This window comes from Mytilus galloprovincialis, chromosome 2, assembly GCF_965363235.1.
Source record: "Mytilus galloprovincialis chromosome 2, xbMytGall1.hap1.1, whole genome shotgun sequence".
Lineage (NCBI taxonomy): Eukaryota > Metazoa > Mollusca > Bivalvia > Mytilida > Mytilidae > Mytilus > Mytilus galloprovincialis.
The window spans coordinates 75,259,739-75,276,984 of NC_134839.1; the positions used below are offsets into that span (position 1 = coordinate 75,259,739).

At 32.6% G+C, this 17,246-nt stretch overlaps 1 protein-coding gene across 2 annotated transcripts in view; it reads left to right on the forward strand.

Moving 5' to 3' along the window:
• The first annotated feature begins 3,835 nt into the window (after positions 1-3,835).
• LOC143064393 (putative N-acetylgalactosaminyltransferase 9) overlaps positions 3,836-17,246 on the forward strand; it is a 29,911-nt gene continuing 16,500 nt past the window's right edge. The window contains exons 1-4 of one of the 2 annotated variants that reach the window (XM_076237195.1): positions 3,836-4,222; positions 11,763-11,929; positions 14,528-14,705; positions 16,931-17,134. In XM_076237195.1, coding sequence (XP_076093310.1) covers positions 3,891-4,222; positions 11,763-11,929; positions 14,528-14,705; positions 16,931-17,134 — 881 coding nt within the window. In that variant the 5' untranslated portion in view covers positions 3,836-3,890. The remainder of the gene's footprint in view (positions 4,223-11,762; positions 11,930-14,527; positions 14,706-16,930; positions 17,135-17,246) is intronic. The other variant, XM_076237196.1, reaches the window with a different exon arrangement.

Here is a 17,246-nt window from a genome sequence, read left to right on the forward strand (position 1 = left end):
AAGTGTTATGAGCAATGACAAGGGGGATTAAAAGAAGACGGCAATAAATAAATGTTTTAACAGATTAAATTATAAAAATTAGTATTCTTTTTTTTTTAGTTAAACATCCAATAATATTTCGTAAAGATATTTCGTTTTGAAACACAATAAAACGACAAACAGTTACTCTTCAGTATTTTATCCTGTTTGGTACCTCTTCTCAAACACGATTATCTCTCTTTGTTTATGAAGCACTTTAAAGTGTCGATTTAAGCACATGCATCACCATCGTCATTTAAAGAAACTTGTAATATTGGCAAGACACACAATCACTTTCTTTATTATTTCATTAGAAAATTTTATATTAAAACACATTAAATCAACTAACAACTACATATTTATGATAAATACACAATTAATATCCTGTATGGACACAGTTATCTTTCTTTGTTTACGAAATGAACACTAAACACATGGTTATCGACTTCCTGTAAACCAACAATGATTGAATGAAATAAAAACAAACGATTTAGTTAATATATTTATTTATTCATAACAAAATATGCAACATTAACAATTTATCAAGTCACTGCAAGCACTTGACAATCTGACTGTCTCCAGAAAACAAATCCAGATATTTTTTTCTTTCACCGTCGTCCTGAAAACAGAAAATAATACTTACATAACACGCACCCGAGTATAACACGCAGGGACAAAGACAGAGAAAAAAACCTGCGGCTTATTTAACGATTTATACGGTATATTTCATAATAGAAATAACCCCCTAAGCAGAATTTTTCAATGAAAAGAATTGTATAGCTAACTCTCCCCATCCGGCCACCTTATCCCTACCACCGTAATAGAAGAAAGAAAGCAAATAAGTAAACAAAATTACAGGGTTCTCCACCACTCTAGGGAAACTTAAATCGATTAAATGATATTGAATGAAGGTCAATTTTGCAAGTTTTGACAATGCCGCCAGTCGTAAATGTATATAGTGAAGATACAAGTACATAGCATGTAATGATGAAACAACTTAATTACCCAGTGAATATGTGGTCTTTTCGCCATGACCACAGCAGTACTGGCACCACAGACTATGTCGTTATTAAAGGGGTTGTCTGATGCTCTAGTTTTCACAAGTTTTATACTAGATCACGTTTCAAAATTTATACATAGTCGTCCCCTTTAAAGTATTCGACAAGAGTTGATATTTCCTTCAGGTTTTAATTCAATTCAATTAAAAAAAATTAATTGAATAGACACATTAACGATCAATTTATTCAACAAATCTTTAATGATGGATACGATCGATAACAATAGAATATTGTTTTTCGATTCAATCAACTCAATTCATTGATGATGGATACTCGATCGTAACGATCGATACGATCGATAACGATTGAACGTCATATGTCGAATCAATCAACTCAATGTGTTTTGATGAAAACTCGATCGATAACGATTGAACGTCATAGGTCGAATCAATCAACTCAATGTGTTTTGATGAAGACTCGATCGTAACGATCGATACGATTGATACGATCGATAACGATTGAACGTCATATATCGAATCAATCAACTCAATTTGTTAATGGTAACTACTTAACAAATTTTATTAATAAAGATTAAACAAAATAAGTTGTATTACTGTATTTCCCATTTCAGCACTGACGGAGATAAAATCTATGAAAATAATATATGTCAAAATGGGTACAGAGATATTAATAGTATAGTGAACATAAAATGCACACACAATTGAAAAATATACAAAAGTTGAAGCATAGGCATTTGCTGTTTTGCTATACGAAAAGGTATGAATTATCACTTGTAGATGTTATTCTTACAAATAGAACAACTCTTTGTTTCAAAACACTGAATTTTAACACTGGTGTTTATAGTGATTGTCACATCTTCTTTTTTTATATCATATGATATCTACTTTTATAAAAGCACCTAATTGTGTAAACAGTAAGACACAATATAGAAGTTTTAAATCTTTTAATGTTGATAATTATATTAAGGACCTTGATAATATAAACTTTTTACATGATTTAGATGAATGTATACTATTAGATGATATAAATTTGGTATATAATGATTTTGAAACTAAAGTCTCTGACGTGATAAATTGTCATGCACCAATGAAATACAGATACCCTCGAAAAAACTCAGTACCATATGTGAACAGAGAACTAAGAAAAGCTATTTTTCACAAACAAATCCTGAGAACAAAATTTGAAAAATACAAAACAAGCAAAACTTGGGAAGCATATAGAAAACAAAGAAATATGGTCACAAAATTAAAAAGAAAATCAGTGAACATTTATTTTCAAGAAAGATGTGCAGGAGGACAAAAATCAAAACACTTTTATAGCACAGTCAAACCATTTTTATCTAAAAAGTCTACCCGCAGCCAACAAAAAATTGTACTTGTGGATGATAATGAAATTTTAAACGACACTAAATATGTTTGTGACAACTTTAATACTTTTTTTGTTAATGTTGCCAATGACATAGGCAAAGGTACTATTTTTGAAGAAAAATCACATCCCAGTATTTTAAAAATTAAATCTAACATACAACATGACAAACCTTTTGATTTTAAACGGTGAAAAAGATCAATATAAAAAAGCTACTGGTGTAGATCAGATATCATCTAAACTATTACGAGCTGGTGCACCAGTACTCAACAAACACATAACAACATTAATAAATAACACCATAGAGTTCAGTGAGTATTCAAACAGACTTAAAGAAGCTCAGGTTGTACCATTACACAAAAAGAATGATCCACTGGATAAAAAGAAGTATAGACCTGTGAGCATTTTACCAACAATTTCAAAAGTATATGAAATGGTTATGTCTGACCAGTTGACTGAATTTTTTAAAAATATATTTCATGCTTTTTTTATGTGCATTCAGAAAAGGTCATGGATGTCAGACAACTTTGCTGAGACTCCTTGAAGATTGGAAAACAGCTTTGGATAAAAATATGTATGTGGCAGCTATTCTAATGGATCTTTCGAAAGCTTTAATAGACTGTTTACCACATGATATTCTTTTAAGTAAATTATCTGCATACGGTCTTTCTTCTAAATCAGTGAAATTACTTCAAAATTATCTTACAGATCGTAGGCAACAGGGAGTACTCATCAGTTGGGCTGACAAATGCTAATTTTAGTCAGTTCAAAAATATTTTAAAGTCATCATCGGGAATGGAAATGACTCTAAGTGCACAGTTTGTGCAGACTTTTTGTTAATAGATTATGCAAATTTATTTACCATCTAGATCATATCCCGTTTTTCAAATATTTTTATGCTATGCATTTATCCAGCGTTTATGCCTAGTTTACACTTATATGCTTTTACTTTAATACCTAGCCGCTTATGCTTATATTCTGCTTTTAGTGCTTCATTTTTGTGCTGTGAAATTTATTGCATGTGTTTAAATGTGTTGTATTGTTGTTGTATTGTTAAAAATGTCTCATATGTCGGTTAAAAGCTCATTAGAGCTTATGGTTGTCTATGTTTGTATACCTTGCCAACTCTAAATAAAGCTAAAAAGTTATTGATTTATTTATGGGTAAATGATACATGGGTTCTCATGAAGGTAAATGGAACCCTGGGCCATGATACATTTAGCATCCATTGTTTTAAACAAAGGTGTTTTTTTCGGTTACTAGCGTTAAAAAAGAGTTGGACTTTTACGTTTGTTAATGAGCATTGTTGGTTTAAACATAATTTAAAGCGTTAGTGTACGTCACTGTACGGCTATATAATTTCCGTAAGATATGATAATTTGTATAGTAGGATTTACAGGGACTAATTCCGGAAGGATTTCGTCGTCGTTTTCGGAATTGGTGTGGATATTACATCGATGTAAACATGGACATTTCTTTCCGGTGAAAATGTTGCCACGTTCTTTGAGAAGATATCGGATCCCATGGAAATATTTAGCACTGTTGTCAGTATTGACAATAGGAATATATCTTTTTTTCCATAATGACAAATTTTCACATATTAGAAATGACGAATTGTTGGCCTTCAGGAAGAAACGCTACTTGGACTACAAGACGACTGAGAGTAAAAGGACAGGCCCTGGTGAAAAGGGAAAAGCTGTGATTTTGGAAGGAGAAGAGAAAGCTCTTGGAGAAAAACTGTATAAAAAAGAAGCTTTCAACATCATCGCAAGTGATAAAATATCATTACAGCGGTCTGTACCTGATGTGAGGGATCCTGGGTAAGTTAGCTATGATCCTGATCTATTTAATGTAGTGTTTATGTGATGCAGTTCTATTAATAAACCCATCTAATATCTTAGTCACACTAGGCCACTATTTGCACTATGATCTCCGAAAAAAAATGCAAATTTTGACGATTGTAGTGCAATCTTGAAAATAAAAGTGAGGTTTTTATGAACGTGATGAGCGTGAATCAACTTTGAACATGTACCAAAAAATCAGCAAAATCAGGTTGACGTAGAAGTGTAGTTAGAGGGCAGTAAGGTCGTTGTAAAATGGCAAAGGTAGATGTACAAATGTACCGTTGTTGCGAGAGCATAGCGAAAGCACAATTCTTTTTGGAGATGCTATGCAAGATATATAACAGCTACATGTATGTTACTACGACCTGCTTTCACCCCAACCCAACCACACCCTACTAGACTATATATACCACATTTATACCATGCTGTTCAAGACCACAATGTGATTCTATAACTCATGTTGTTCATCTCAAGCTCCTCTTATGACTTGACTACATTCATATACATGTATTCTATGTCCATTTCAAATTTTATTCATGCTCACTTTTCATCGTCGTATAAAAGATATAAAAGCTCTACAGGTTTTGTTTGAAATATCAATTTCAATTGAACCATAAGACCATGTACATGTAGTTATGCTTCTGCAATCTTAAACACAGATGCAAACGACCCATTGGTGGCCTTCGGCTGTTGACTGCTCTATGGTCGGGTTGTTGTCGCTTTGACACATTCCCCATTTCCTTTCTCAATTTTATCGTATATCATTATGAAGCCTATAGATGCCATGATATTGTTATTGAGTGAGGGTAGAAGAAGAAGAAGAAGTACCCTCTTCAGACTTTTCTACTACCCCTACCACCACGCGAACGAGTTCAGGAAGATTTTGGTGGAGGAAAGATAAATATTCCATTTTGTCTTAATTGTAGTGTAAACTTTGCTGTATAACCATGATAACATTGAAATATCTTAATCTATTAATTAATGGACATTTATTACCGTTTCTATTTGAAATATTTAAATTTTGCAGTATATTCAGAAAATTCTTGTTTATTTACACCTAACTGCGGCCCAGCTTAGCGAAAGGTCGTGCGACATAATCAGTCAAACAAACTTTATTAGATTAACTCTCTACAAGAGACCAAAATGCATAGAAATTAACAACTATAGGTCACCGTACGGCTTTCAATAACGAGCAAAGCCCATACCGCATAGTCAGCTATAAAAGGCCCCCAATTCAAACAAGAATTGTTCCTTATAAACTACGATTTCTCACAAGTATTAATTTATTATTTAGTTCCACACATGCAAAAGAAATAATCTTCGCCGATGTAACATTTCAATTTATTACAACAACCTGCCTTCACTGAATTCATTCAGGTGCACCATGATACGATTTAAATAATTGTCGAGCCTGCAACTTTTGTTGCAGAAAGCTCGACATAGGGATAGTGATCCGGCTACGGCGGCGGCGGCGGTGTTAGCTCACTTCTTAAAAGCTTTATATTTCAGAAGGTGGAAGACCTGGATGCTTCATACTTTGTATATAGATGCTTCATGTTACGAAGTTTCCGTCAGTCACATGTTCAATGTCCTTGACCTCATTTTTATGGTTCAGTGACCACTTGAAAAAAAAGTTCAAATTTTTTGTAATGTTGAATTTTCTCTTATTATAAGTAATAGGATAACTATATCTGGTATGTGCGTACCTTGCAAGGTCCTCATGTCTGTCAGACAGTTTTCACTTGACCTCGACCTCATTTCATGGATCAGTGATCAAGGTTAAGTTTTGGTGGTCAAGTCCATATCTCAGATACTATAAGCAATAGGGCTAGTATATTCGGTGTATGGAAGGACTGTAAGGTGTACATGTCCAACTGGCAGGTGTCATCTGACCTTGACCTCATTTTCATGGTTCAGTGGTTATAGTTAAATTTTTGTGTTTTGGTCTGTTTTTCTCATACTATATGCAATAGGTCTACTATATTTGTTGTATGGAATGATGGTAAGGTGTACATGTCTAGCGGGCAGATGTCATGTGACCTTGACCTCATTTTCATGGTTCAGTGGTCAAAGTTAAGTTTTTGAGTTTTGGGCTTTTTATCTAATACTATATGCCATAGGTCAACTATATTTGGTGTATGGAAATATTTTATGATCTTTATGTCAGTTGCGCAGGTTTTATTTGACCGTGACCTCATTTTCACGGTTCATTGCATAGTGTGAAGTTTTTGTGTTTTGGTCTATTTTTCTTAAACTATAAGTAATGGGTCAACTATATATGTTGTATAGAAGCATTGTAAGCTGTACATGTCTGCCTGGCATGTTTCATCTGACCTTGACCTCATTTTCAAGGTTCATTGGTCTTTGTTTAGTTATCTTTGGTAATGTTAAGTTTATGTGACAGTTGTAATAAAGCTTAGCTTTATACCTAGGACTATCAACATAATATCAATGATTAGTATAGAAGGCGAGACATTTCAGCGTGTGCACTCTTGTTTTGTTTCTATCTTTGGGGGACAATTTCATCCGTTTATGGTACGCTTATAGCTACATTTTTGTACTGTGTGTATGTTTTATAGCATGAAAATAATAAAAGAGGAATGTCAGTGCAACCCCTCATAAATTATTGTAATGGATCAGTATTATGAGATACTTATTATAAGTGACTACGACATTGTTAGGATTATAACCTGTCGTCCGTATGAAAGAAATTAAAAGTGGTTCATATATTCATCCGTATAAAAGCGGCAGATGTATTTTATTTTATCCTTATATTTCTCATCATGCCGGTTACAATATAATTGAGTTGCTGCATGCATAAAGAACTTAGAATATTACTTAAAACAAAATATCAGTATAATATTTCGACCCCACTATTTGAAATTAACAAAACATTTATTTAATAATTCTTTTGACCAAAGGTTTGTAAACTATACAAATCATTGTTTTACGTTTCGTAGTAACATAGTAAATTCCATTGTTGGTCACCTGTGTCAATTCACGTGCACACTGACTACATTGTTGTTGTATTTAAATCTTTTGGCCAATGAAATGAGACGTAACAAGTTGTTTGTTTGTGATACGCCAGAATGTTATCAATGAACTATCAAACGCTAAAGTTGACTGCATTTCAGTGTAACGAAAAAAAATCATTAACATGATTAAGATATATAACTATCATGATTTTACATGTTATAAGTGTTGTTGAATTTATGAAGTAAATGCAATTTAGATGGGTCTTTGCTGAGTTTGGTCATGATCATAAACGGAACATTGTAAAGATTATTTGGACTCAGTAGATGTCATGGGCATCAGTGATGTGCCCCATTACTTTTGAGTATTTGATTAAATTACATGTAACTTTGTCAATTGTAGGATACAAATGAATTAAGGATTACAATGTACATGTACACCATTTCTCAATTTATCTTATTAAATTACTTTAGTACAAGTTGTAAGTAATCATGAATACATTTGATTACAATGAATTTCAAAATAAGCCATTTCAATGATAATAATAAATAAAGGGTTATAAACAATGATAAATGTACATGTAGCACATTTTGAGAAAGGATTTTATTTTAGTAAAATTTGTACATCATATTGAATTGCCTGTACCAAGTCATGACAGTTATTACCCATCTGTTTGAACTGTTTAATTTGAGCTTTAGATTTTGCCATTTGGTCATGCATGTGTTGATAAGGGACTTTCAATTCTGAGTTTTTCTTCAAGTTCGGTATTTTGTTATTTTAGTTTTTGATATGTCATGGACAAAATGATGGATGTTACTCATAGCTTTAAAAATTATTAATTTGGTATACTACAAAGATTCACCATTGTTCACAGCAAAGATATATAAATATTTTGTCGCCGGTTCAATATGGCTCATTACACTTTATCTTTATTAAAATCTGAAATATTTGACTTCAATTGAATCAAAGTTAGTAAATGTAATCTTGGTAAAGAGGCTTGGTTGTTGTCTTTCTGACATATTACAGATTTTGAATATATATATATGTAATACATGTAATATACTTTTCACTTCTTAAGGCTAATGAAGACTTCCAAAACTATAACAGTTTATTTTCAACACAAGAAACAAAAAAAAACCAATTCAGATTAAACTAATACTAGCATAAATTATTTGTGAGAAAGACCTGTTTTCAATTAAAATAGTTTTCCTTGAAAAAATAATTATCAAAATAAAACACTTCATTCATGTACATGTATGTCAGTTACATAAAAAAAGATGATTTTTAATCCCATAAATTTGTTATAAATATTATTCATATTTCTTTTTGATTATTCAATATGTATTCCATTTAGCTTACATGTATGTTAACCAGGTTATCACCAGGCAACAACCACAAACTGCTTCAAAGAAGTGGTTCTGGGATATTTGACTAACAACAGCCATACATGCCATATAATTGTATATGTATGGATATGTGGTATGATCATAATTGCCAATGAGGCAACTACAATGTACATGTAAAGTTTTGTACATGTACATATATCTACCATAGACCAAAGGATGAGAATATAAACAACAGTGATATGATAGTGCGTACATATGAATACTTTAAAAATTGTAGATTATATAGGGCATTCAACAATGCAATTATAAGCAAAACACATACTTCGTATTGTAAAGATATCTCTTAAATGCAAAAGTATGACAAAATATGAAACAATTCAAAAGAGAAAACCAACTGCCTGATTTATTCCAAAAACAATAAACATAATTTACAAATGATTTATAAACAAAATAAAAAAAAAATGAAGACAGTGAGCCAATGGATTACAGCTGAATCCTGGCTTGCGAGATGCACTTAAGGATATAGTGGATTCAACATGTTTTCGAGTGCTCATCACTTCCTTTAGATAAATGCATTTAATTATGTATTCAAAGCCACAAGTTACATTCATACATGTCATATGCAGCCACTTCTACAATATTAATGAGGAGTCCAATAATATCCAAATTTTTTTTAAGTACCTACATGTACATGAACATATGATGATATAGTATATATATATGAATATTATTAGCTCACCTGGCCCGAAGGGCCAAGTGAGCTTTTCCCATCACTTTGCGTCCGGCGTCCGTCGTCGTCCGGCGTCTGTCGTCCGTCGTCCGTCGTCGTTAACTTTTACAAAAATCTTCTCCTCTGAAACTGCTGGGCCAAATTAAACCAAACTTGGCCACAATCATCATTGGGGTATCTAGTTTAAAAAATGTGTGGCGTGACCCCGCCAACCAACCAAGATGGCCGCCATGGCTAAAAATAGAACATAGGGGTAAAATGCAGTTTTTGGCTTATAACTCAAAAACCAAAGCATTTAGAGCAAATCTGACATGGAGTAAAATTGTTTATCAGGTCAAGATCTATCTGCCCTGAAATTTTCAGATGAATCCGACAACCTGTTGTTGGGTTGCTGCCCCTGAATTGGTAATTTTAGGGAATTTTTGCTGTTTTTGGTTATTATCTTGAATATTATTATAGATAGAGATAAACTGTAAACAGCAATAATGTTCAGCAAAGTAAGATTTACAAATAAGTCAACATGACCAAAATGGTCAGTTGACCCCTTTAGGAGTTATTGCCCTTTATAGTCAATTTTAACCACTTTTGGTAAATCTTAGTAATCTTTTACAAAAATCTTCTCCTCCGAAACTACTGGGCCAAATTAATCCAAACTTGGCCACAATTATCTTTAGGGTATCTATTTTAAAAAATGTGTCCGGTGAGCTGGCCAACCAACCAAGATGGCCGCCACGGCTAAAAATAGAACATAGGGGTAAAATGCAGTTTTTGGCTTATAACTTAAAAACCAAAGCATTTAGAGCAAATCTGACATTTTGTAAAATTGTTTATCAGGTCAAGATCTATCTACCCTGAAATTTTCAGATGAATCTGACAACCTGTTGTTGGGTTGCTGCCCCTGAATTGGTAATTTTAAGGAAATTTTGCTGTTTTTGGTTATTATCTTGTATATTATTATAGATAGAGATAAACTGTAAACAGCCATTATGTTCAGCAAAGTAAGATTTACAAATAAGTCAACATGACCGAAATGGTCAGTTGACCCCTTTAGGAGTTATTGCCCTTTAAAGTCAATTTTTAACAATTTTTCGTAAATCTAAGTAATCTTTTACAAAAATCTTCTCCTCTGAAACTACTGGGCCAAATTAATCCAAACTTATCCACAATCATCTTTGGGGTATTTAGTTTTAAAAATGTGTCCGATGACCCGGCCATCCAACCAAGATGGCCGCCATGGCTAAAAATAGAACATAGGGGTAAAATGCAGTTTTTGGCTTATAACTCAAAAACCAAAGCGTTTAGAGCAAATCTGACATGGGTTAAATTGTTTATCAGGTCAAGATCTATCTGCCCTGAAATTTTCAGATAAATCGGACAACCCGTTGTTGGGTTCCTGCCCCTGAATTGGTAATTTTAAGGAAATTTTACTGTTTTTGGTTATTATCTTGAAAATTGTTATAGATAGAAATAAACTGTAAACAGCAATAATGTTCAGCAAAGTAAGATTTACAAATAAGTCAACATGACGGAAATGGTCAGTTGACCCATATAGGAGTTATTGCCCTTTATAGTCAATTTTTAACCATTTTTCGTAAATCTTAGTAATCTTTTACAAAAATCTTCTCCTCTGAAACTACTGGGCCAAATTAATCCAAACTTATCCACAATCATCTTTGGGGTATCTAGTTTTAAAAAATGTGTCCGATGACCCGGCCGTCCAACCAAGATGGCCGCCATGGCTAAAAATAAAACATAGTGGTAAAATGCAGTTTTTGGCTTATAACTAAAAAACCAAAGCGTTAAGAGCAAATCTGACATGGGGTTAAATTGTTTATCAGGTCAAGATCTATCTGCCCCGAAATTTTCAGATGAATTGGACAACCCGTTGTTGGGTTGCTGCCCCTGAATTGGTAATTTTAAGGAAATTTTGCTGTTTTTGGTTATTGTCTTGAATATTATTATAGATAGAGATAAACTGTAAACAGCAATAATGTTCAGCAAAGTAAGATTTACAAATAAGTCAAAATGACCGAAATTGTCAATTGACCCCCTAAGGAGTTATTGTCCTTTATAGTCAATTTTCAACAATTTTTATAAAATTTGTAAATTTTTACTAACATTTTCCACTGAAACTACTGGGCCAAGTTCATTATAGATAGAGATAATTGTAAGCAGCAAGGATGTTCAGTAAAGTAAGATGTACAAACACATCACCATCACCAAAATACAATTTTGTCATGAATCCATCTGCTTCCTTTGTTTAATAGTCACATAGACCAAGGTGAGCGACACAGGCTCTTTAGAGCCTCTAGTTGTACATGTACATTTGTCACTACTGTACACATGTTCAATTTTTGGATAGAGGTTTAGATCTCATTATTGCATATACAATGTTATTGTATTATACAAATACATGTTATAATTGTTATATATAACTTTATATAATTGTTCCATTATTCCTTTTTAGGTGTAAAAATATCAAATATCCTAAAGAGCTACCTACAGCTAGTGTGATAATCATATTCCATAATGAAGCCTGGTCTCCATTGTTGAGGACAGCTCACAGTGTTGTTAATAGATCCCCACCAGAATATCTATATGAAGTTATTCTATTGGATGATTTTAGTGATAGACGTATGTACATTCAATTAATTTTGCTTATACCATGACAATTGATGACAGTTACCACTTCTGTTCTCTTGTAATAGTAACCATACATTCCATATGTTAAAAGTTTGCTTTGGTCATAAATATTCTGATTTAGATTACATTGTAATTGTAATGATCATTATTTATGTTATCAAAAATATGAAACCATTCATCCTTTCTCCTATTAAAAAACTGAAATTGCAATGGTACCATTTATAGTGTACATTTTGTACATGGTGTATACACATTCAAAAATTTGGCTAATTTGAACCAAACTTTCCTCGCCATCTACATATAGCAATGTATAGGTTAATATTTCACCATTTACATTCTTTCATACATAACTAGAATTATTCATCACAATATATCATGACAGAGCATATAGTACCACAGGCATCACTTTAAAGAGGGGGGCAAGGGGTTTAACTGTTATGCTGTTATGGGGCATTTTAATTCTTTGTTATCTGTTATTCTGAAAATATATTTACTGTTAGCTGTTATTGTCTTATTCTTTGTTAGCTGTTTTAGGACTATTATCTATTTTGTTATCTGTTATTGTGAGAATCTATTTGCTGTTAACTGTTATTGAAAATTGGAATGTTAGCATTTTGACAGCCAATCTTCCGTAGAAATTGAAGATAATTGAAAATTGTGATTTGAATGGATAAATGTCTCATTGGCACGCTTACCACATCTTCTTACAATGCATATCTATTGGGGTCTTTCTACTGGTAATATCGGGTGGCCCTGTATTTGCAGAAGAATTTCAGTAACATACATCACATAAACATATTAAAATCAATTGGACCCAGGACCATTCCAGTATATATTATTATTATCCTTTGTACATGTAATAAACTCCATTGTCTGTGAACATGTAGCAGTTTGTACAAATTATAATTCACTTATTACTTGTACAATAACTTATAGTATGGATTTTGTTATAAAAAAAGCATTGGTACACCCTATAGATTTTTTTTATTCAATGACCACATAGAAATCTTTATGCCCACTATTACACCACTGTCCCTGATTAGGGGAGGATTGAACACCAACTAGCATGCTAAAGTTGACGCAGTCACATTCTGTATGTGCCTATTTCCAAGTCAGGAGCCTGGATTCAGTGGTTGTAGTTTGTTACTGTGTTACTAAGTTTCTCGTTCACTATTTTGTGGATAAATTAGGCAGTTAGTTTTCTCCTTTGAATTGTTTTACATTACTAAGTGGTATGGGTTTGAATTATGTCTTTGGGAATTATACATCTTTTTCTTTTAGCATTTATATTATAAGTGCTTCTCCCTCTCTTTTCGATTACATGAAAGAGAACCCTGACCACCATATTTTTAAAAGCTTTTTAATTGCTTCACATGGCGAAAATTGAAGCTCAGAAACCATTGATGCAAATAAAGATGTGCCTTCAGTTTAATTTTTCGACAAATACCCTTTTAAAAATCCTACAGCTTCTCCAATGCTGTACCCAAATTTTCCATATTCTATAATTTCACATAAGATGCATGATTGGTGTTGCACTTGGTGTCATCCAAATTTTCACTAGGTCCAATTTCTATTATACTATCAGAATTGTCACTTGAGTCAATTTCTTTTATCAGAATAACCATAACTGGCATGCGTGTGTCAGTTACATGTCCTGTCTCCACTGATCTGGGTATTTTTGTATTTTATAAGTAAGTTTTATCATGAGGTCATTAAATACAAAAAATAGATTGTGCATCAATTTTTTTTTTATTACTTGTAAAGTATATATTGCTTTTCAGAAATAAAAAATCTAAAAATCAAATTAAATAAAAAAACCCTAAATCATTAAAAATTGATCCCTCAAATGCCCTAGATTAAAAATATCCGTATATCAAAAATTCGTTCAGAAAAATTCAATATCCATACTATAACTTATTGTACAAGTTACGGAAAAAAATCAACCAAGGCAGAACTGCCTCAACGGCCGAAACGTCTTGTTTACACAAATTACAATTTTCTAGGTCCATTCCACAAGTTATATACTAAGATCTACGAGTCATCTACTGGATTGGTCCTGGACAGATTTATTTTCATATTTCATTTACTGTTATCTGTTATTGTCCCTTTTCAATTCCTTGTTATCTGTTTTTCACCAAATCAATTCACTGTTTTGCTGTTATGGGGACCCCTCTTGCCCCCCCCCCCCCCCCCCTTTAAATAGTGTATTGTGCACATGTAGACATGAACAAAATATATTTCTACACTGTGAATAAATAAATTTTATTGAAACTTGGTCAATAAGATAAGATAAGATAAGATAAATTTTATTTTCCAAATTAGGTCCCCAGGGGGGCATATACACATAACATATATAATTGATACAACATACAGTATTTTACATAACATTGTTAAATAAACATGATAAAAAAACCATTTATTATTAAAAAAAAAATGTATAATATAATTTATATATTCTGTCACAGCCTGTGTCAGTTTGAGATAATGAATCAAAAGAAAAGATGTTTGTCTAACTTTGTCATACATGTATGTGAATATCAATCACTTTTAAAATATAATAACAATGTTATAAAACTTTTAACTTTTCAGCTGAATTAGGAGACAAGTTAAGAGAGTATGTTGCTAAAACCTGGCCTGATGGTGTTGTTAAAATTGTCAGGACTAAAGAAAGAAGTGGGTTGATAAGAGCTCGTCTGGCAGGAGCCAAGGCAGCTACTGGAGATGTTATAATATTTCTAGATTCACATTGTGAAGCCTCAGAGATGTGGTATGACATTCTTGTTTTCATATAGTCATGAAAGTCTCCTTTTGAGATTTAAATTTAAATAAGTTTAGATGTGAAGGGAAATTAAAGAGCTGCAATCCACCTGGCTATTCATAGCCCTTTTACAAGCTTTTCAAACAGATAATATTTATATAGATATAAGAATTCAATACGATAATCAATTGGTTCAGATCTATGAATTTTGTTGAAGCCATTACTACCACATTGTTATGTAATCTAAACAATCATATATAACTTCTCTAGGTACATGTAGAAATAATATTGATGATATTGATTTTAAGCTATAATATATCATAGATTTATTTTAAACCTGACTTCAAATAACAAAAAGTCAATGATTTTTAGATAAATACTAGAAAGAAAGAAAGACACATTATTGTGTGACATCTGTTAATTTTATTACCTAAATCATAAAATCATATATAAAGATCTAGAGACATGTAAAAACAAAAAGACCGTGGAAATAGTATTTCTGCGAGGGTTTTAAGTAGGGCCAACATTAAAAATATCTTTGTTTCCCCTCTCCCGACTGAGGTTGTTAGGGTATGGGTAGGTAGGTAGGCAAATTATTTTATTTTATTCCTTGATACGGTTTTCTATATTGAATTTGTACAAAATTTAACAGGTAAGGCTCAAGTCAAGAAAAGTGGGGTATTCCTAGGCCTGTATTCTAATTCAGTGTACACCACAGTTTTCTGGTGTTAAAAAAACAGTATACAGGGACCTTCTTTTTTTCCTATTCATTTAATTTAATGAAATCTACAAAAGCGCACATTCTACTTGTGATACTAATGCCTATTGATAGCAAGTGTTTTTTTAGTTAAAAAAATCAAGCTTATTTCAAGTCTAATTTGATAAAATTGAGAATGGAAATGGGGAATGTGCCAAAGAGACAACAACCCGACCATAGAGCAGACAACAGCAGAAGGTCACCAACAGGTCTTCAATGCAACGAGAAATTCTCGCACCCGGAGGCATCCTTCAGCTGGCCCCTAAACAAATATATACTGGTTCAGTGATAATGAACACCATACTAAACTCCAAATTGTACACAAGACATGCATAACTCACAACAAAACAATTCCTTTGTTCACCATTTCATACCTTGATCATCAATTATGAGATGACAAAAAGATACATGTATGTTAATCACTTGGGAATTAAAATTCAATGAATAAAAATTTTCAATAGAAGTGAACATAATTCAGTTATGTTCAGTTACACCTGGATCATGAAGCTTGGTCAATTGATTCCCAAACAAAGATTTGTATGTTTTTTTCGAGTTCTAGAAGAAACAAGGCTTCCCTTTATATTCATGTTTTGTATTTCCTAAAATACTTTTAATAAGTATTTACGAATTCTACTGATGCAGGTATAACGTTAAAACGTGTCCTTTTGTAATTTTCATGCCATAAATTGAAAAAGGAAATCCCATTTAAACTGGTTTTTTTTTACACCAGAAAACAGGGACGTTCCATGAAAGCAGGGAATACATGTATCCCACATTTCCTGACTTGTGCCCAACCTGTTCAAAGACAGAGTAGATAGATTTTAAAGCACGAGTCAGACCATTTTTACTCAAAGTCTTTAAGATTTTATCTTTTAAACAGGAACAGAGGTTAGACACAAAGCAAATCAAGATGCACTCAGCGGATTGAAAGATGCTTCATTTTTTTTTTTTTTTTCAAAAAAAGATCACCCTTGCAAACAAACAAATTTTGTTTGTTTTCCTTGATTCCGAATCATGTAGACGCTTCAATGCAAAAATACCTTGATTTAAAACGCTCGTTGACTACAGCATCGGAAAGGTATCCCCAAAACCCAACGATCGTTGACTTCAGCATCGGAAAGATATCACCAATAATCAACATAGCAAAAAACAAAATAGTGGACAAGAATGGCCAATAAAATTTTTCGGGTAGCGGTGATTTTACCGGGTCGGTCGTGTGAGGGGAAACAAACAATATTTTATTTTTGGCCTAGGATGTATTCAATGAAATTTTACTGTAGAATGATAACTTCAATCATGTTCCTGTGTAGTTTCAAATGTATAGTTTAAGTTTAATAAGCTATATCTGTACTTTATTGTTCTAATTTATCATATATTTAACAGTTTAAGATTGCAATTGCTGATCAAATAAAACAAAAAAAAATTGTCTTCAATAATTAAGCTTACTAATATATACAAAACAACTGTGCATGTATAGGTTAGAGCCACTCCTTGCCAGAATAAAAGAAGATAGAAGGGTTGTCTTATGTCCCAGTATAGATAACATTGATAAAATGTCATTAAGTTATGGCGGAACCGGAAGTTCTAGTGTAGGAGGTTTCTGGTGGAGTTTACACTTCTCATGGCGTCCTATACCTAGCCATGAACAGAACAGGAGAAAGTCTTCAGTTGATCCCATTAGGTAACCAGTGTGTAACTGTTTTGTAACAAATTCATTTTAACCAAAATGTTTGGTTGTATGAATATAGATGTATATCTGTGTGTTACACGTACAGGATCTGGTATTGCAAATT